The 21,710-nt window shown below is 49.7% G+C and overlaps 1 protein-coding gene across 4 annotated transcripts in view; it reads right to left on the reverse strand.

Annotated features, from left to right (window-relative positions):
- LOC105182029 (nephrin) overlaps nucleotides 1-21,710 on the reverse strand; it is a 254,625-nt gene that overhangs the window by 122,552 nt on the left and 110,363 nt on the right. For all 4 annotated transcript variants that reach the window (XM_025302282.1, XM_025302281.1, XM_025302284.1 and 1 more), the window contains one exon: nucleotides 16,764-16,874. In XM_025302282.1, coding sequence (XP_025158067.1) covers nucleotides 16,764-16,874 — 111 coding nt within the window. The remainder of the gene's footprint in view (nucleotides 1-16,763; nucleotides 16,875-21,710) is intronic.

The following is a 21,710-nucleotide window of genomic DNA, read 5'->3' on the forward strand; positions in this document are numbered from 1 at the left end:
GCCCGGCTTTATGCTCGTAGGTCGTCCGTAATTTTTCCTGTGACTTGCGGAACGCATCCATCTTGCCCCATGGGAGAGAAGTCTCCCATTGGAAGACGAGTCCTCGCACTGGGCGAGACGCGCACAATGTTCTCAAAGTCACATTACGGACCTTACATATCTTCCTATCGACGAGCGCACACGGTAGCACGAAGGGTGAAGGGAGCAGGGGAAAAAGAGAGAGGGAGAGAGAGAGAGAGAGGAAAAAGGTCCACAATTCTCTTGTTTGCGTGACTCACGAAGTCTTTATTTATAGAGAACGGATACGGATAGGGCATTTATTTACTTGGAGCGATACTAATTGTCTTTCTGGAAATTGAGTTTTTCAATAACCGACCGCTGTTGCACGCTGTTGTTCCTCTCGCGGGGTTTGCGGCCACAGTGAAATTCATATCCGCCGTGTAACCTATATTTCAAGAGTCGACGTACATCCCAATACATATGTACCGTTCGAATCTGATGAAAATTGACAAACAAGTAAATCGGTAGTATTTTGCTGACACTATTTATATAAAATGTTTGATGACCGAGGTAGGTGAATCAAACAGACAGAAGTAGAGAGCGGGGTGAAATGAGACGACACGAGAGAGCTGGCACGCGAGATTGAGAATGCTTCAAGTTGTGACAACGTTCGACGCCGTTGGTAACGCATCATGTTGTGGGCCGGGAAATTGACGCTGGTAATTCTCGATCAGAATATCGAGGAAACATCGATTCATGCATTTTCCGATCGCGCTCGCACGGCGTTGTTATCAGGCAAAAATGTGCAACGCGATACACGGGCGATGGAGGAAAGGTTTCGCGAGATGATCAACGCTCCGTGCCTTCCGTGAAAGAACACATCCCGTCGATACGGCAAATTTACATTTCTCGCTTGTTCTTCCCTTTTCGAAAACGAATTGCTCGTTTTCTTCTCTTTCTTTGCGCGAGAAGACACGCACCGCGCGCATTGGCACGATTATACAACGACGGCGGTCCGCAGCGCGTTAATTTCATACGCAAGTGGAGAACGGCAAATTGGGAGTTGATGCGAAAATTACAGAATATAAGTCCGCGCCGGTAGAATACAAAGTTTCCGCCTCAGGTAGCGAGCGTTTGCCGAATGCAAATCTGCGAGCATCATCGCGCTATAGTTTCTCCCCCCGGCGTGCTCAAAGTTCTGTTGATATTGGGAATTACAACCCGATGCGTTATAACGCGGAGTTTGAATTTCTGCAAGATACACTGCGCGAAATTCCAAGCTTGGCCGTTTCCACCTCAAAGCGGCACGAAAGAAGCGCTACCGTCGTCCTCGCCGTCGCCGCCGCCGCCGCCGCCGCCGCCGCTAAGAATCGCAAATATGGGAATACGAGTTTAACGGAGCGAGAGTTATATCGCCGCGCGCGCGTCTCGACGCTCGTAACGCGCGCGCGCGCGCGCGCGCAAAGTATACGGTATTAATAGTCGATTTATTTACAAGCGTCTCGCGTCGCGTGCGACCGCGATAATTTCGCGGAGAGGCACCGGTATAAATTACTTCACCGCGAGACACACGCGCGACCACGACGGGGGAGAGAAATAAAAAGCTCTATAAAGACTTCCTCCTCCTCAACGAGATACTGTAGACACTCGAGAGTTTAATATTTAACGTTGGCGGGTCTCGTGAAATGGAATATATTAATATATTATTTATACTTGCGGGCAGGAGCGTTTTCTTTCTTCTCTTTTAGCATTACACGCGAGGTAAAGACTTCGGGCTGGCTGAGAAACAAACGTAGCAACTCTCGACGCAAACTAAGTAGTTTCCGAAATATTTAGCTTCCCATTCGCGTGCGAAGAATTTCACGTCTGACAAGTTGAACTGTCTAAAAAGCGATTAGTTCGCGCGCGCGCGAAACTGTGTTTGTTGAAGTTGCTCTGTTTGCTCGAACGGTATAGTTCTGCCAGACGGCTAAGTGTTTGCTTATAATTGTGAAACGCCCTGTAGGAAGTTTCGTAATTTTACTGTTCCGCCGTTGTGGAGCGGCGACATTCCCCGAAGAAGCGAATAGATAATTTCGTTCCAAAGCGTGACAATACACGAGACCTTTCGCGAACGAACTTTGTTTCGAGTCCTTGAATAACGTCTCTCCTCGCAGCGGGAGAATATCTTGTACATCCTGCTATCGCAGGACTAACGACGAGGGCGACGCCACGAGGTCGGGCGGGTCAGCTCGTACGGGACGGCATGCAGGATTTTGCAGGATTTTATGTCACAATAAAATAAATTAAAGCCCATCGCTGCCTGTGCTACCCTGTCGTGTGCCGAGCGGACCAAGAACGCTCCGCGCTACAGGTTCTCTCAAAATTTAACGCACCGCGTATTTCAAACGCTTTTACGAAGGCGACCCGGGAGAACATTCCGCAACGTCCCGACATCTCGGGCTTCTTCAATGTCGGGCCAATTCGAAAGAAAAGCTGCGCAATTAAAATTCGCCCCCATCAACACACGTCCTTCGTGTGTCACAACGTGTGTACCTCGCAGCGACCCGGAAGATTTGACGTTAACGTGAGACCATCACCGCCGGACAGTCGCATCCGGCAGACTGAAAGTCCACTCTCGAGCGTATATCGTCCTTGACGCACGGCGACGCGCCGCCGCCGTCGCCGCCGCCGCCGCCGCCGACGGCCGATCGATACGCGTTTCATCCGCGCTTGGCGTTTTCCCGCGAGCGAGCGAGAGAGAGAGAGAGAGAGAGAGAGAGAGCAGAGAAAAAGAGCACCACTCACGGCGGGCGGCCCGCGCCGGCCCGCGCCGGTGCTTTTGAAACGCCGTGTACAAAGCCGGCGGAAAGTTTCGCTTTGCATATGCAGCCCGGCGTGTACGGGTAAACAGGGACGTGTCACGTCGGATTTTATCCTGCGCGCGCGCCATGTCCTTTCGGGCTGTCCGTCGCGTTTTGTGTCCGACTCGGTCCCGCGTTTGCATTCTTGCCCGCTCGCTCGCTCGCTCACTCGCGATCTCCTCTGCAGGCGCTTGTTGCGTGTCGTAAAGTGCCGCGTTCGGGCCGGTCGAAGTGTGTCGGAAGTGCATTGTGCGAGACGGACGTGTCGCTCCGTGTTCCGTTCCAGCTTCTCTCGTCCGGCTGCTACGACGGCGACGCGACGGGCCGCCGAGCGAAGGGGATGCGCCGTCGGCGAGAGACAATATAAAAACGCTCGCATTTGCATCGCGGATACTCGCGCTACTCGCTGCAGCGCGTTCGCGCCGCCGTTTGTTGTGGAAGAGCGCATTAATAATTTGTACGTAATTATGGCGCCGCTTGCGCGCTATTTCGCTTCGGTCGCGCATTTGCCGACTAGACTTCGCCGATGAATCGACGGATTGTGGATTCTAAATAGGGTTGTAACGAATATTCGCTTTCGCGTACGCGAAAGCGAGACTTTCGCATCATTTTAGACCCTCGCTTCCGCTTTCACTATCGTAACTGTAATAATTATGCGTAAGCTTTAGCGAAGGAGCTTTTGTCCAGCTCGCGGGATTCGCAGCTTTGCTGGGGACACACTGCATGGCGGGGGAGTGCAGTTTATGTTTCATTCATCGATTTGTCTAGAGGCACTTTAGACTTTGGAGCTTAAACGTGTTTATTGAAAACAAATGAATGCAAGTAAACTTCTGTGTGACATAAATTATAATAATTAAATAACTAAGTGTGATAAGCGATGAGTGATAACAATAACAATGAAATCAAATTCCAGTTTTATTTGGTATTTTTATGATAGAGTGGAAATGGAATTTAAGATGTCATAATATAAAACGTCTTTAAGACTATTTAACCCCTTGAGGTACGTATCTTTCAGAAAATCCGAATCACATGAAAATTTATATACGGGGGTTTCTGGGATCGCTGATGACGACCCGTTATCCCGATCGAATCCTTTATCAGATTCTCGAAAATCAAGATGGCAGATCAAAGATGACGGACGCAAGAATGGAAAATCGCGATAATTTCGGTGACAATGAGTTTTGGAGCTCGGATTCGTAAGCCAGCGGCTTTGAAAGCTAACCGAAGAACAATTTCAGCTAATCATGTAAAAATTGTGATCCGCCATCTTGGAACATAAATTTTAGAATTTGGACCTCAGGGTCGTAATCAGCGAGCTCAAAAACTAACCAGAGTACAATTTCAGCTAATTTAATAAAAATTCTATGATCCGCCGTCTTGGAAAATTAATTTTGGAATTTAGACGTCAGATTCGTAATCAGCGACCCAAAAAACCCCCAAATCTTGATTTTAAGCAAAATATTCAATCATAGTTCGTGGAAAATGATTTTTTTCTGTAAAATGTGTATTTTTCACGCTTTGTTTATTTATAATAAATGGACAACTTATGCGAAATACTTTTCAACCTTTCATCATCATAAGAAGCTAAAAAACGCAAAAGACTCGACAAGAATCCCTCAAATATAAAATATTTCATAAAAATGTGAGAATAAATAGGGGCGAAACTTTCGAAAGCGGCCATGCTCCGATTTCAATCAAACTTGAGTGAAAAGCTGTTATTAGTTATTAGTTAAAATGGAAGGTTATAAAAGGATTTTTGGCGACTCAAACGTTAAGTGGTTTTTTAAACAATTTTAAGTTGATCAGTACTTTTATCATATTTTATGTCCACGCACTAAAACTTAAACACGAGTAACGCAATCGGCGGCAACAAATAAAAAAAATATCAGAAAGATTTTTTACAACTCAATACATTGGCGGAGGCAGAAACGAGACATTGGAAGTAAGAGGGGGTACGCATAGCGCGCCGTGCTAAACGCACTTGCAATTTACGAAACTTTTTTCGTCAATGCAGCACGCATCTGATCTAACACGTAAGTTTCAAGTACGTTTAGCAGGGCTCGCTACGCGCCGCCCCTCCCACCCCGCCCTCCTACCCTTCGCTCACCCTCGTCACAAGTATGCACAGTGCACGAATGCACATACAAGTATAGTGAATAGCACGCGATTGTTGACTACACTTTGTTAACTTTTAATCGTAGACATAAAGTAGATATAAGATATGATATAAAATAGATATAAAATATGATAAAAATACTGCTCAACTTAAAATTGTTAAAAAAAACCACTTAACGTTTGAGTCGCCTTTTAAATCCTTTTATAACCTTCCATTCTAACCTATAACATAGCTTTTCACAAAGTTTGGTTGAAATCGGGGCATGACCGCTTTCGGAATAATAGCCTAAATAGGTGGTAAATATAAAGGGTGTCCCAAAATTCACGCAAGAAAGTAATTTACACATAAAACAGATAGAAAACACAGGTTTATAATTGAAAATTGTAAATTTTTTATTGATTCATAAAGTATACAGTATAGGTTAGGTTATGTATGGAATAGCATATCGGGTAAATGGCCTCCACGGCTTTGCCGGCACATATGCACTCTTTTGTTGAAATTTTCCATGACCGTTTTGCATAAATGTGGCTGAATTTCGTTGATAGCGCTCAATTTCCTCCTTCAAGGCGTGGGTGGTCGTGGGTTGTTGGCATAAACCTTAGACTTCAAAAAACCCCAAAGAATAAAGTCCAACGGCGTTAAATCGCATGATCTGGGCGGCCTGATCTGATCACCAAAACGGGAAATTACACGACCAGGAAATGACTCATGCAGTAATTGAATTATTTCTCGGGCTGTATGGCATGTGGCACCGTCTTGTTGAAACCACATGTCGTCCACATCCATATCTTGCAATTTAGGCACAAAAAACTGGATTATCATGTCGCGATAGCGAGCACCATTAACTGTTATTGCCTGACCGGCCGCATTTTCGAGGAAGAATAGTCCGATAATGCCTCCAGCCCAAAATCCGCACCAAACAGTGACACGTTGTGGATGCATTCTCAACAATCACTCGTGGATTTTCTGAACCCCAAATGCGACAATTTTATCGATCAACCAAGCCATCAAGATGAAAATGAGCCTCATCGCTGAAGATGATTTTGTTCGAAAAATCAGCATCCACTTGTTGTTGTTCCATAATCCATTCAACGAACTCTCTTTGCTGCGGCCGTTTACCCGATATGCTATTCCATACATAACCTAACCTATACTGTATACTTTATGAATCAATAGAAAAATTTACAATTTTTAATTATAAACCTGTGTTTTCTATCAAAATTACTTCTTGCGTGAATTTTGGAACACCCTTTACTTACCGCTATGCCTCAAAGGGTTAAAGACGTCTTAAAGACGTCTTGTGTCCCGATTTTGGACATTGTGTTGCCTGGGAAGTTACTAATTTACTCGTTTGCATCATTCAGTAGAAAGAAATAAGATCTTTCGCTTTCGCATTCGCTTTTGTTATAATTACTTTCGTTACAACCCTAATTCTAAACGCGCCAGCAAAGTGGTCTCTATTCCGTTAAAATACTTAGGTCTCTCCTTCCCCCCCCTCTCTCTCTCTCTCTCTCTCTCTCTCTCTCTCTCTCTCTCTGACTATTTCTCTCCGAACGCCACACCGTCGCTACATTCCTGTTCCTTCGCGGCCGAAGTTTTTCGCAGCCCACCTTTTCCGCGAAGATACGTTTCTCTTCGCGAGCGGTAACAAGCGGCAATCCCCTTCTTGCTAGTAGCTCCTTGTTCGCGTCTAGGGACGGTGACATTAAGGAAGACGGAAGGCGATTTACGTCGGTATAGAGTACTACAAACATATCCGCCAGGCAGACCAAATTGCCGCCCATTGTGCAGCGCGTGCTCAAGACGTCTTTTCGAAACAATAACTTTGGAAAAAAAAAACTTTGGGACAATTCGCCGTTGCAGCGACGCTCTCTCTCCGCATGATATTTTATTTCAACGGATTATCGTACGTTTGTCGGAAAGGAACGCGGCTCGGTTGGCTCGGCAAATCTATAACTCGTCGCCTCAACAAGATTCAATGTTACAAGTGAATAAAGCTGCTCGGAGAATTTTCAAAGAAAAAACAAACAATCATGTTTCCCCAACAAATTTGCGGGGTGAAGGGGGGGGGGAGAAACATTGTTTATTCCACTCACGGTTACTCGCGGTTCTCAACGCGCGAGACAAGATACGATCTGGTTATACTCGACTCAATGCGACGCGTGAGAGAGAGAGAGAGAGAGAGAGAGAGAGAGAGAGAGAGAGAGAGGACGGGAGGAGAGTCTCGCTCGCAGTCGCAAAATAATTACTTGGACTCGTCGCGTCGCGTCGCGTGCGAAACGATCGAACGACAATTAATTGATCTCGCACCGCCCCGATCACGACTGACTCGGCCGGATTAGTAATGGAGCGCAAAATGACGCTCCGCAGCGATGCGAGTCGGCGCACGGCGCGCTCTCCAGGTCTGTCATACATCCATTTCGGTTTATCCGGGGAGATGTCCTCGGGGACAACTAAGTAACGATTATCTGGGGCGGTGGCTAGTGGCTACGGGTTAGCATCCGAGCCGCGCCCGGGCCACGCTCTCTGTAGCGGGTCCGAGCCCGCGGAACCAGCGGAAACGATGACTCGTGAATCCGAAAGCTCGGGAGGGGCGGACGGGCGGGCGGAGGGAGGGGGGAGGGGCTGCGAGCTACAGAGGGCTGCAGCACACGGTCGGACTACGCTAATCCCGCTCGCATTAATAGGGTCTTTATTTCTCGCTGACGATGCGCTCGTAGCTCGATAAACTGACTCGCCGCGGCTCCCCTTTACCACCACCACCACCACCACCACCACCACCACCACTACCACCACCACCACCACTACCACCACCGTCGTCGTCGTCGTCGTCGTCGTGCTAAAGCATATGCCGTGAACACACCGCGATTACCGGCGAGGCGCGCAAGCTGCAACTCGCGAGGAACTTGCTGAGTCACGGCGGAATCAACGGCAGCGCCGATAACGCCAAGTTGCCACCCCGCTCTGCCGCCCTTACACCAGCTGATCTTTACTCCTTCGCGCTCGCGGCCGCTGTCGACGCGCACAATGTCGTGATCTATACCGGTCAAAATTCCTGCCGCGCACCGGCCGCGACGAAACGCCGCGCGGCCGTTTTGTCCGATATCGACGGCGGGCTGAGGGCTCGTTAATCCTATCGAAACGCGGCTAATTAATAGCCCGGCCCGGCAGAGGCGTCGGGATGCCGGGATTATTATTCGCGCGGAATACTTCGCGAGCGCGATATATTTCACTAATGACAATTTTGGTATTCCGCCGCGCGTTCCCCGCGGCGCTTTATTTCCTTTTATGAACGTCGGCGGGGCAAGGAGAGATGGAATGAAATAGAGAGAGAGAGAGAGAGAGAGAGAGAGAGAGAGAGAGAGAGAGAGAGAGAGAGAGCTCTCAGCGCAGAGCGCGAGCGAGCTGAAACCTCGAGTGAAGCCGCAAAAATAGCCGCGCTCTCCTCTTCTCCCCTCCTCTTCTCCCCTTCCCTTTTTCCCTCCGCTCTTAATACGTGCGTGGACTACTACCGGCAACACGACGGCGCTGCGGCGCGTTATGAAATTGGCGCGGATGTACTTCGCGCAGGGCGCAGGTGTTAAATTGCATGTCGGGATGCAACCCATCGGGAATATGCGCTTTTTACGATTTTGTCGGTTTCTGCGTGCGAGGGAGGAGGAGGGGAAGAGAGAGAGAGAGAGAGAGAGAGAGAGAGAGAGAGAGAGAGAGAGAGGGGGGAGACGAAATAAAGCCGCAAAGGTGGAGCGGTTTGGACAGAGGCGCTGTTTGGGCGAATGTTTGCACGCGTGCTTCAAATGCGCGTGGGCGCGTGCGTTTGTTCAGCCGCTAATTTACGGCGCGGACGTCACGACAGCGATGCGCTGCCTCTCTCGGTGTCAATGCGGCCGCTGCGGCTGCACACTGCAGCCTGGGACGTCATAATCTGAAGGTAAGCGTTGCGGCCTTCAGGATGATATCAGCGAAAGAAGGAGAAACGGAGGAGGAGAGGAAACGAGATACGATAATACCATACACATTATTGTAACAGGGCGTTGCATCAGGGGCGGGGCGGAAGGAAGTCGCGAGGAGGAGTCGCGATTGACTAGGATCTCGTTAGTCAGGTCGTTTCTCGTCACGCGTCACAGCGAAGCAGAGAGCGGAGAGCGAGAGCGAAAGAAACAGGTCGCGCGAGCAAAAGTCAGGAAACGCGGCGAAGTCCCGCGAGGGAGTAACGAGCGGAAAAGTCGTGCAAACAAGTGGCGCTCTGGATTTGTCGGTGAATGAGAAATACGTGTAATCAGCTGTTCCCGAAGAGATCGCGACGCGACGCGATGCGACGCGACGCGAGTGAGAGTTTCCTTCCTCTCCCCTCGTAGCCGGTGGGAAGAGGAGGGGGAGGGGGGAGGCATAGGGAAAAGGGCGGGGATACAAATGTGCGCCGAAAGTTCGCTCGTCGGATCTTCCGCTTGACATCGCAGCGACGACGACGACGACACGGCATATTGGCGCTCCTTACTACTCCGCCCTTTCCCTCGTCTTCGTCGCCGGGCGGCGTTTGCAGCGTCTCGAGAGTCGCGGAGGTTTCCCGCCCCGAAGTCATCAGCTACCTGTACGCGCGCGCGCGAAAAACTCTCGAAGCAAGTCGGGCGAGCGAGGTGCGCTCTCGTTTCGTTCTCGTGTGACAAATCACCTGTCCCGAGGAGCGCGTTTCCGCTTGACGCCGAAGCGCGGCGAAAGGTGAAATTGCGACGGGCGCAAAAACGCATCGTGCGGGCGCCGCGGTGCAGCGCGGCACGGCGCGGCCGGGGAATTGTGCGGTGCCATCCCTCGGTGAATTTCGCTCGCGAGGCAATTCGCGCGGCTCCTTCTGCGACAGGAAAGCCGTTTACGACATCACGCTCCGTTTGCTCGGCTCCGACGGATTATTCGCGACGGCCACGGCCGATCGCGGCGAGGAATATTGACAATTGGTGTTTCTATAAACCGCATGCACATGCGCGCGTCGATAATCGCACAACGGAATAATCGACGATATGAGTAATCAATACGTAATTTCGTTAAGAAGATTTGACAATTTTAGTTTTACTAACGAGGAAGAACATTTTTTATTCGTGGCATAGTAGCTTTGCAGTTTGTTTGGTAATTATTTAGAATAGGGGAGCCACCCCCGATTTCAATAATTTTCATATATGTTATTATTCTACTATTCTCTTTTAATAACATGCAACAAATTTTAGTTATCGGTCGATGCTAATTAAAAAGTTATTAGCAAAAAAGTGTAATGAATAATATTCACGTATTGAAATACTACGTGTCTTCTGTGGATATAATTGTACAATACTGTGCGTAGAGATTTACTTACGTATTATATTCTTCGCTTGGTTTGTTTATTTGCCATTCTTATACTGGTTATACATCGAAAGAAAAAGATGTCTACATACTGAAGAAAATTCAAGTGCTGAGCTAGTACAAGACAGACTGTCGAAAGAGCAGTAGTAAATTTATATAGTGAGCTGGAAAATGAAATTCTATGAGTTAGTTTCTCGCTTTAACAACAAATTATAATGAGTTGTTGAAATATTTGTGTTCAAAAAATGTTATTCGTAAGAAAGTAAAATGCCCACGTTGTCAAAATATTCTATAAATATTATTGAGTAACCTATTGTAGGTTTTAGCCGTCGCTCATTGTTTATTAAAAAGTTATAGATAAATGAAATTTTTTAATGCGAATCAAGATTCCGCATGGGTTTGCAACTTTCCACGCGAAACTAGGACGGACGGGGAGAGTGCGGGAGGGGGGCCGAAGTACCCCCCTTGTACCCCCCCTTGTGTGTGTGTGTGTGTGTGTGTGTGTGTGTGTGTGTGTGTGTGTGTGTGTGTGTGTGTGTGTGTGTGTGTGTGTGTGTGTGTGTGTGTGTGTGTACATATGTTTGGTACTGCTTTCATTTATTAAACATATGAATTTTTAGCACATATATTAGTGATTATTACACAACAAAAATAACCAGTAATACATGAACTAATAATTCATATGTTTAATAAATGAAAATGTCTCAATCATATGTACACACACACACACACACGGGAGGATACAAGGGGGGCCTTCGACCCCCCTCCCGCACCCTCCCCGTCCGTCTTAGTTTTGCGTGGAAAGTTGCAAACCCATTTCCTTTAGCATGTAGACGTATATTTTTCTTTCGATGTATAATCAGTACAAGAAAGGTAAATAAACAAACAAAACGAAGAATATAATACGTAAATAAATCTCTATGCACAATATTGTGCAATTATATCCACAGAAGACACGTAGTACTTCAATACGCGAATATTATTTATTACACTTTTTTGTTAATAATTTTTTAATTAGCATCGACAACTAAAATTTGTTGCATGTTATTAAGGGAGGATAGTAATAATAATATATGTGTGAATTATTGAAATCGGGGATGGCTCCCCTATTTTAAATAATTACCGTTTGTTTCAATACAATTCGAAAATTCTCTTGATCCTCTCTTAAATAATTTTGCTTCCCATTTCGCTCCGTTCCCGAAGAGTCCTGCTTTTTCGATGTCTCGGGAATTATTAATGCCTCGACATTCCCGCTGGAAGGAAAATTATCCGTTTTTCGTAATGGACAACGTCACGTGAATAGTTTATACTCGATGTAGACGCGGTGCATTGCGCGATTGATAATTCCAGTTAGAGAGGAGACATTTCTCGGTATTGTTAACGCGGAGTCCACCGGCTTCGCGGAGCCGAAGACGATATTGCGAGAAAATCCCCGTTCGCATTCCCGACGAAAAAACGTTTCTCAAGGGGGAGCTGAATGAGCCGCGGAATGCTCTCCCGCGCAGATACTCCCGTGCGGTCTCTCAGGAATCCTCAACAAGGCGCAACAATAGGAACGTAATAATAAATAGGGCCATATGGAAACGCAACAATGGTAGCGTAACAATAAATAGAATGTGATAGAAGGATAGGAATGAGCTGGAACGTGCAATAATTTCAAATCATCGCCATGCCTGCGCCGTGCCGGCGCGGCGCGGAATGCGAGACGCGAGTGAAATCGCACGTGTTGAAAATTTAGCGAAAAATATTGCGTCACTTCAAGTCCCGCCGACTCCCTGCCTCCTCTCTCTCTCTCTTTCTCTCTCTCTCTCTCTCTCTCTCTCTCTCTCTCCCCCCTCTCCCCCCCTCTCTCTCTCTCTCTCACCTTCTCTTTGAGCACTTTTGCAACGGAAACGCGTTGCACACGCGAGCGTTCTCCCACGAGAGCGTTCATATCGAATTACGTTATTGTCATGATGAAAACGCGGTACTTGTCTCCGCGGGGGAAAAAAATGACCTATCAAATTCGACAAATTTAGAGAACTCGCCGGGGCAAAAACCTCGCTTTTGTAACTGAGCAAATTTGGTCGTGCACAGAAATCACGGCCACAAGCCGAATAAACCGAGCACGTTTCCCGGGGCTTTAACAAATTTAAGCAAATTTTTATGTCGCGCCGAATTATCGAGTCGAGCTATGGTCCGAGGTTCATTTGCCCGGTCGTTTATTCATCAAGCCGGAGGAGGATCGATGAAAATTCGAGAGACACGGATTCACACCCGAACAGATATTATTCCGACTCGACTCGACGATATAATCTCACTCCCGCCGGGACGGAGCGTCCTTATCGGCGAGTTACGTGCGCCGGTTCGTAATCAAAATTACTATATCGCTTAGATCCTCCGCTTACAGGAGCCTAATGAACATTTCAACAGGCGCCAGCTGACACCGCGGAGGTGAGCGATTAATTATTTATCTGCCGTTTGTTGAAATCCAATAGCATCGGTGAAATACGGCGCTCTCTCTCTCTCTCTCTCTCTCTCTCTCTCTGTGTCGCGCGAGCGACGCGCGCCGCGGCGGTCGACTCGCGGAAGGCATCGAACATTCTCAGGAAATGAAACTTAGTTCGAAACAATTCGCAATCCCCGCGATGGAATCGCGAGAGGGTGGATGATTTGGAGAGGAGCGGAGAGGGGGGACCATGGCTCGTGTTAAAGTGGAAATAGTGGCTCGGCAATGTCTGCGGAGATTGGCACGAATCCAACGGATTCACAATCGCGCTCCACACGACGAAATCCGAAGTCAACTATACGTTAATCTTCTGCCAGCGCGCTTTTCATTTTCCACTCTCTTCCTCCATCCGCCTCTCCCGGTCTTCGAAAGAGATTCATCTCCGTTTCCGTCGAATTGTTTCGCATTTTTGTCATTTGCGGCGCATCCCTTCTTCCCTCACGTCGCGACCCCGCGGTACGCGGCGCGGCGTGGCATTCGACGGACGAAGATCGTGAGATTTTCTTCCGAAATTTTCCCTCCAAGTGCTCCCTCACGCTTCCGCCGCGGGCTTCCGACGCGAGAAGAAGGACGAGGAGGCTGCTAATGTCCGCGTTAACGAGACGTTTTGCGTCCGACGGCTGCGAGAGCCAAGAGTAACAAATAGTTAATCGAGCACTTTTTGGAAAAGTTCTTCGTAAACAAAGACGCGCCTCGCTGTCGTCGGGAGAGCTGCAAGTCCCTATAAATCCCTGAGTCGAATTTGGCGGCTTTTCAAGAAGTTGATTACACGACAACTGTGCGAACGGCGAACTGCGAGGTCACTTCCGTGCCCCCTCCGTTCTCCTCTTGGAAACCAAACTTCTCGTCTCTCCTCTTCCTCCTCTCCCGTTCACCCACCCCTCCTCATCCACCATTTCCGCGTTAATACGGAATGAAAGAAAAGTGTCCTTACTCGGTCGATTTTTACCGAGCAGAAGAGGGTGAAACGTGTCGCTGACCGAATATTTACACACGATGTATCTCTCCGTCCCCAGGAAACGTCGTCGTGGAATTTCATCCGCCGAGGCGCGCGAGGCGTTTTCGCGCTTCGAAAGCACGCTAGAAAGATCTCGCCGGGATCTTCGAAATTCGAGGCTGAAGCGTCCTTTCGCCGGCTGGATTCCGCGAAACTCCTGCGCGTGTGTTCACGGCAGGATCGATCTAATGCCCCGCGGATCTCCGTCGTCGAAGCCGGCGCGAATCCCACGGTCGTCCGCGAGACGATGCTTTCGCGTAAGCGGGAAGCTCGAAGCGATAGTCGAAGATCGCCGCCGGCGGGCGAGGATCGACGGCGCGATGATGATCGCGCAGGCCATCGTCGCGACGATTTATCCCCGACGAGGAAGAGGAGGAGGAGGAGGAGGAGGAGGAGGGCGGAAGCGGGGCCGCGATTTCTGGCGAGAGCGCCGAAACGGTGGCAGTTTCGCGGAGGCGAAGGGGGTTCGGCTTCGAAATTGGCGCAGGTCCAGGCTGGATTCGCCGCGCGACGCGACGCGACGCGGCGAGCCAGCGTCGTTTCGATGCCTACGAAAAAGCGAGCGGACTCTTTTAAGCTCCTCCGCTCTCTCCACGGTCTACGGCCATCACGATCCATCTCCGCGATCCTGCCCGCCCGCGGGCGCGTCCTCGAGTGCGTTGTGTCGAGGACTCTAAATGGAATTGGCGACGCGCCAGTGAATACTCGCGCTTCGGCGAAATGGAATTTTTCGTTCGACACGCACGAGATACGTTTACGCCTCTCGCCGTTTCCTCCGCGCGTGCGCGCACGAGGTCGTTCGTTCGCGAGACAATTTCCTCGTCCCGAAGCGGACACTCTCGAGTCGAGGCGCGCGGCCCGACAAAGAACGCGAGACGTTCTCTCTTCCTCTCATTGTCAGCCTCTCAGGTAGTAAAGTTCGCCGAAAGTTACGATGCGATTAATATTTGACGGACGACGCGTGTCGAGATGCGGTCCGAGAGAGAGAGAGAGAGAGAGAGAGAGAGAGAGAGAGAGAGAGAGAGAGTTTTAGCGCGCTACTCATCGTTCGACCTTACATTTCAGATCATCGCGAGTCCTCTTCCGAATCATTTTTCCGAACCTTGATTCTCGGATCGGTCTCTCGGAGCGACGAGACGCACGGCCGATGCTCTCCCGAAACCACAAACGTTCTCGAACGTTTTATACGGTGTCCGAAGTCTGTACGAAAAACAATCTTATACGAGGTTTGATCAAAAAGTAACGAGAATTTTGAAATTGCGCGCGCTGTATCTTGTCTATTCAGTTGATTCTTTTTCGGGTAAATATATAGAGAAGGGTACATTTCACCGAGTTTTTTTCATTTTGAAATATGTTATAAAGGATGAAATTCTGAGTGACTTTTCCTAATACAATTATATAGGGGTCGCTTATAGTTTCCGAGATATTTGATTTTAAAGGTTTGGAATGTTGATTATCCTGGAATTAAATTCTAGATATCATAAGCTGACGTTATTTACAGTACAATTCAAACAATTGATCCAAACATACACAGAATGTGTATACACAGAAATATAGGAAACAGTACATATAAGCGGGAGAAGGGCTTCGCCCCTCCCCCGCACCCCTCTCTCCCAAAAAATCTTAACCTAACCTAACTTATTGCATCTTTATATATTGTTGGGCGATGTTGTTGAAAAGATTTCCTTAAAAGCCACAACACCTAAAATTATATGAGGATATTATAATAAGTTAGGTTGAGCCAGGTGATAGATCTTAAGAGAACTTTTTTCAACAATGTCCAAAAATACATAAAGATGCAATTAGTTAGGTTAGGTTAGGATTTGTTTGGGGAGGGGTCGCGGGGGAGGGGCGGAGCCCCACTCCCGCTTATATGTACTGTCTCCTATATTTAAAGTGAATGAAAACTGCTTGTCTACTTCAAATATACTTCAACGTACAATTATAAAACTTTAAAGCCAAATATCTCAGAAACTATAAGCGACCCCCATATAATTGTATTAAGAAAAGTCACTCAGAATTTCATCCTTTATAACATATTTCAAAATGAAAAAAATCGGTGAGGTGTACCCTTTTCTATATATTTACCCTTTTTGGTGTGTTGGTAGCACTACCAGTGACGTACCAGTGTCAATTCTCAGGCAGCTGCGACGTTTAGTTTGTGTGTTGGCGAGCGAATGAGCAAGACGTACTTCAGTGTGTTTGGCGATCTTTTGTGTGGCGAAATGTCGCATCAGAGAGCATACCGCTTTGCTTATCCAACAGTTCTTGGCGAAGCACAACACCGTTGTGATGCCGCAGCCACCTTATTCTCCTCAGACATGGCCATCTGTGATCTATTTTTCCTATTTCCCAAACTCAAAAGGACACTCAAAGGACAACGTTTTTCAACAATAGATGAGACAAAGGCGAAATCGCAGATCCAGCTGAAGACGATACCTAAAGAGGCGTGTTTCCACCAGTGTTTCTCAAACTGGCAACTACGTTGGCATAAGTGTATAATATCACAGGGGGACTACTTTGAAGGAGATGGGACACAAACATTGAAGATTAAATAAATACTTTCCGAGAAAATTAAAAATTCTCGTTACTTTCTGATCAAACCTCGTATACCCCACACCCACTCCCGTTATCAAAAAATTTACATGTCACGACCTGAGCGCGCGAGTCGATATCTGTTGGCAAAGCGCGTCGTGAGTCAAGGTAGTTTGCCGCGGTACTTGGTGGCCGGCGAAACGCCCCTCGTGATGTTTTAACGCGAAGTTCCGTCACGATCTCGAATCTACTCTCTGAATTTCTCGTGGGTAGAGACGCGAGAAAATGAACATTCGGTCTCCAGTCCGCGAGAAGAAATTTCAACGGACTCCGTGAGAGGATCGGAGGACTGTGGATGGCTCTCTCAGTCTCTCTCCCGGAATGTGTATTTATTGAGATATCTCGGAGAGAGCGCGCGAATGAAATTGTTGACGCGTCACAGCCGACACTTACCGCCGTGCACCTCGCACACCAGGAACAAGTCGGTTCCCTCCGGATAAGCCTCGAGGAGTTTGCTCATGTCTCGCCTCTTCGTGTCATAGATTATCGGCTTCGCCGGTGGCACTGTAGGCAGAAAACGAAGACACATGAGTGCGACGCGCGCGCGCGTTTTCCAGCTGTCGCGTGCATTCGTACAGTAACGGCCGATTAATTCTCATAAAGTCGACATTGATGCAACGGGCGTTTGTCACGCTCGTCACGCATTTTAATAAATTTACCATGCAAAACTGATTGACTGATTTATTATTATTATAAGGCCGATATAACTGAAAAATTAATATTTAACAATTCGGTGCCACGAGCGCGATAAATGAAAAAAAAAACAATATTCGGCAGCGTGACGTTCCAAAGCGGACATTTCACGTCCGAGATGCGCCGCGCTCTTTCGTTCCGTAAGTATTTGTTTTTTTCTCATCAACCGCCAAGGAAAAGAGTGCTTCCGCGTGGAAAAGAGGCACCGCGCAGACGTCGTGGCCCCGGGCCGTTCGTAATGGGCCGAACGAGGAGCCACGACGAAAGGGGGGGGGGGGAGAGGGCAGGATGGTTTACGGGTCGACGCGGAGTCTTTAGCTGACTGACGTCGCCAGACTCCACCGTTCGCTTTCATCGCCCGGCCGATCCGCGATACAGGATTGAGGATAAACGCAAACAAGCCGGCACGGGATTCTCATCCCGATATGTCGCCCGGATGTCGGATGGAAATTGCCCTCGGCTATTGTCGCAACGACGCTACTCGCGACGTGTTGTGCGCCCGCTCCATTCATTCGTGCATCCTCCCTTTCTCTCCCCTCCGGGCGAGCGCGGCAAATGCGAGAAAAGATCGCGACGAGACGAGACGCGACGCGACGAAGCCGCGAAGAGAGCTTTCCGTAGGAAAGGCAAACTCGATAGTGCGAGCTCGATAACTGCGAGACCGGTTTCGAGACGAGGCGAAATATGCGACGACGTTGCGGGCTTTATGCGGCATCGCGCCGACATGTGTGCGAGTATCTCGCTCTCTCTCTCTCTCTCTCTCTCTCTCTCTCTCTCTCTCTCTCTCTCTCTCTCTCTCTCTCTCTCTCTCTCTCTCTCTCTCTCTCTCTCTCTCTAGTCGTCTTGATCGCGACCATCCACGCGACGGTGGTTGTAAGCCACGCGAGGGATCGACTTCGCTCCGAGACGACGAGCTAGCACGAGTCGGAAGATCGTAGAAGTGTTTATGTACGCGCCGATATTTCCGGGACGTGTTCCGTGCAAATGCAAGCCACGGAGGCATCGTCAACGTGCGTTCCAAGCTAAGAAGCAGCACGTGATAGGATACGAGAATGAAACGTAACGAGGACGCAACGCGAGTGCCGCGTGATGCACGTGTCAAAGACGTAACGTGTTCGTTACGTCGTCTCTCCCGTGCCCAATTTCCAAGCAGCAGGAGGGGGGAAGAATGGCGGAGGCTTCCTTCCGATTCTCCGGCGCGCTGCGAAAGGGCGAGGCATTATCGGAGGGGAATAATTAATCAACGGTGGATTACAAAGGTCGACGGGAGCCCACGTAAGATGTCGACTGCGAGATCCACTAAGACCGCGAGTAAAATAAAAAGTGGAAGTGTCGTATAAATTATACGATTGTTCCTCTTGTGCAATAATTTTTCCAAGAATTTCCTTTCTCGAAACTGAGAAGACCCGCGATGACGAGCGAAACGCACAGTCGGTTCTCTGACGACGAGTCGTTGACGATATACTCCATTTTTTATTGCACTGGTTTTTTTTTGGATCTCGCGAGTCCTCGTTAAAGCCCTCTTGCAATCCATTGTGGGTCGCACCAATCTTGATATTTTACGAAGAATCATTAATTCCTCATTCTCTCGTAAACTCGTAAAGAGGGAATTATTATTCCCTCGGTCGTGTTCACGCTCTCTTCACTCGCAATTATATTATTCTTTCGATTATCACTATCGTATGTATATCGCGGTACACGTCCGGTCGCGAAAACAAATCGACCAATTACGCGTCCCTCTCGTGGCACGTATTCCGAGAGAGAGAGAGAGAGGGAGAGAGAGAGAGAGAGAGAGAGATATCGCGCTCGGGCCGGGCGATTAAATTAGCGCGACGTGCGGCAAAGAATTCGATAATCGCCGGCCGAATAATTGCCGTCTCCGGCGTGCGCGATACGACCGCCGAATCGATACGCCGAGGAGCACGAGTTTCCCCCCGGCTCCGGCTCGCCCGGAGAAGTTCTCCGTGCAGGAGCGTCGTGGCACCCACGGGATTCCGCAGACGGACGTCGTAATCTCGGCGGAGATTACACCGAAGGCGGCGCAGGGCGGCGCAGAGCCGGAGTGCGGGGCGACGCTTTAGTGGCGCTAATACCCGGCATTCACGGTCTTTTATAGCGGCGTTTATCCCTCGGAAAGATATCCGTCGGTCGTCCCGGGACGTCGTCGCCTCTTCCTTTCCCTCCGCCTCATTCTCTCTTTCTCTTCCCTAACGTTCGCCATTGTTACGCCATGACAATCGACTTTGCTCGCGAGAAAAGCCGAAAGACGCTCGACGTCGCGCGGACGTGAGTCGCGTCTGATCTGAAACGCACGCTCTCTCTCTCTCTCTTCCTCCCTCTCTTCTTCTCTATCTCTCGGCACTTGCACGATATCGCCGCCGATATTCTCTATTTCGCCACTGCTCTTATCGTGTCGCGTCCGTTATTCGCGGACTTTTTCCCACCAGATTTCTCTTCGCGATTCGACATCTCGATTCGCCGGCTGGCTAACCCGGCTGAATTTCCTACCGATCGCGCAGCGGAGCAGCGCTCGCAATTAAGCGACGAAACGACCAGGCGGCGAGCAGAGTGACGCTCGTCGTATTGCCCGTAATGAACTTTTATACATCGGCAATTAGCGATGCACTGTGCATTACACGCCGTGTGTCTATCTCTCGCCATACCGACGCCCGACGGCGTATCACGTGCACGTAAAACCGGTGTCAGTATTAATTAGCAATAACTTTCGCGCTAGCTTTCTACGGTTAATTACGAAATAAATCGCTGCCACGGACACTGATCTCATGAATATTCAGCAGCGCGGCGCTGCAGCGTACACGATATTGTCATATTATTATTGTTACTCTAACACGCACATTACCGACATAATCGAGCGATTACAAGCTGACCGATTAAAAAAGCGACCCCACTCGTGGGATTCGGGACGTTAATCGTGTCGGTGTCGGCGAAGCGTGCAAGTAGCCGGGGAATACCCGACCCCGCAGTGATAGGGACGGCGGGCTTTTTTCCAGCATGCCTCTCGGTGCGCGCGTCCCCCTCCGAGAGCGAGAGAGCGAGAGAGCGAGAGAGAGAGAGAGAGAGAGAGAGAGAACAGCGCTCGTTAATCTTCCATTCACCCTCTGGCCGAGTTTTACATATTTATTGCCATGTCCGTACGCGTACGCGGCTGTTTTGCTATTCGGTCCGTTACGTCGTCGAGCTCGCGCGGCATCGACAACCCCTCTTCAGCTCTCCTCTCCAGCACCCTCGCCGCGTCTATTCCAAAAGCAAAGTCCACAGTCGTACAAAGCCGAGCTCGGGGGAGACCCGTGACGAGACGATACACCTCTCGCAACCTCGTCCGCCCGAACTCGCGCTCGTGTTTCCGCCGGCGGATATGATTCGCGGGATTCTCCCGCCGAGTGTGTCTTCCGCCGAGAGAAGCGCTGAATCGTCGTGGTGGCGTCACGTAGGCGAAGGGTAAGCCGCCGATCCGTACCCACGGATCCCACACCCGCCGCTTCTGTCGCGGAATTTCGCGCGACGGAAGGATGGAACGAGATGAGAGGACCGAGAGGAAAGGCAGAGAGAGAGAGAGAGAGAGGAAGAGGAGGAAGAGAGACGGCGAGACCGTGCGAGGTTAACGTATGCGGGCCTCAGCGCGGCTTTCGGTAGGAACTTTTGCAGAAATTCCACCTCGTATGCGGAACAAAGAAGCAGCTGCGCGGGAATACGCCGCCGTCCTTGTCGCCGTCTCGTCGGCGGTCGGTTACAAACGAGAGACACGAGATGATACGTGAAACGCCGTCCGAGAGTGCTATTTCCTCTAGGTTGTCGCTTTTTCCCTTTTCCTTTCCTTTCCTTTCCTTTCCGCCGCCGCTAGAGCGTATCGCGCGGCAGACACGGACGGCCAGCGCGGCGACTTTTCGCCGGCTGAAACGAAGCGGCCGGAAAGGTCGGCGGCGGCGGCGGGCAAATCAACAGGCCGCCGCCGCCGCCGCCGCCGTTCCGCCGGCGTCTGGACGCCCTACGGGAGGCCCGTTCGCTCGGCCGAGAAATGAAATTCGGGAAGATCTCGCCCGGCGGGCGTGCAAATCTGCCGCGTCTACAAGGCTCGGCACGGAGGAACAAGATGGGGATCGATGCGAGAGCGAGCTTCCGGCCCACGGGACCGAAAATCTCACCGGGCGCGCGCGCGACGCGCTCCCAACGACAACGTGTAAACCGTTCGGCCGGCAACACAATGGCGGGCCAGAGGTCCGACGAACCGAGGAAAATATATTGCTAATAGGGTTTGCAACACGGCCCGTTAGTCGAGAGTAATGCCTTACCACGGTGGCACACGTTAAGCTCGTTTAACGAACCACCCCGCCTATCTCCCGTTCTCTACCCTTCTCTCTCTCTCTCTCTCTCTCTCTTCTCCTCCCCCCCCGCTCTCTCTCTCTATCTCTCGCTCAACCCCTCGCCCGCCGTCGCCTTTTTATTCTTCTATTCCCATGCGTCCGTGCTTCCGTGGACGTCGATTAGATTTATGGACTTCCATCGTGTGTTACGCACTCGCTCCCTCTTTCTCCCCCCCCCACCGCCCCCTCTCTCTCTCTCTCTCTCTCTCTCTCTCTCTCTCTCTCACTCTACCGTCGCCGCGCTCTGGGTCGTCGAGAGATTTAG

This window comes from Harpegnathos saltator, unplaced genomic scaffold, assembly GCF_003227715.2.
Source record: "Harpegnathos saltator strain DR-91 unplaced genomic scaffold, Hsal_v8.6 scaffold485, whole genome shotgun sequence".
NCBI classification, from domain to species: Eukaryota; Metazoa; Arthropoda; class Insecta; order Hymenoptera; family Formicidae; genus Harpegnathos; species Harpegnathos saltator.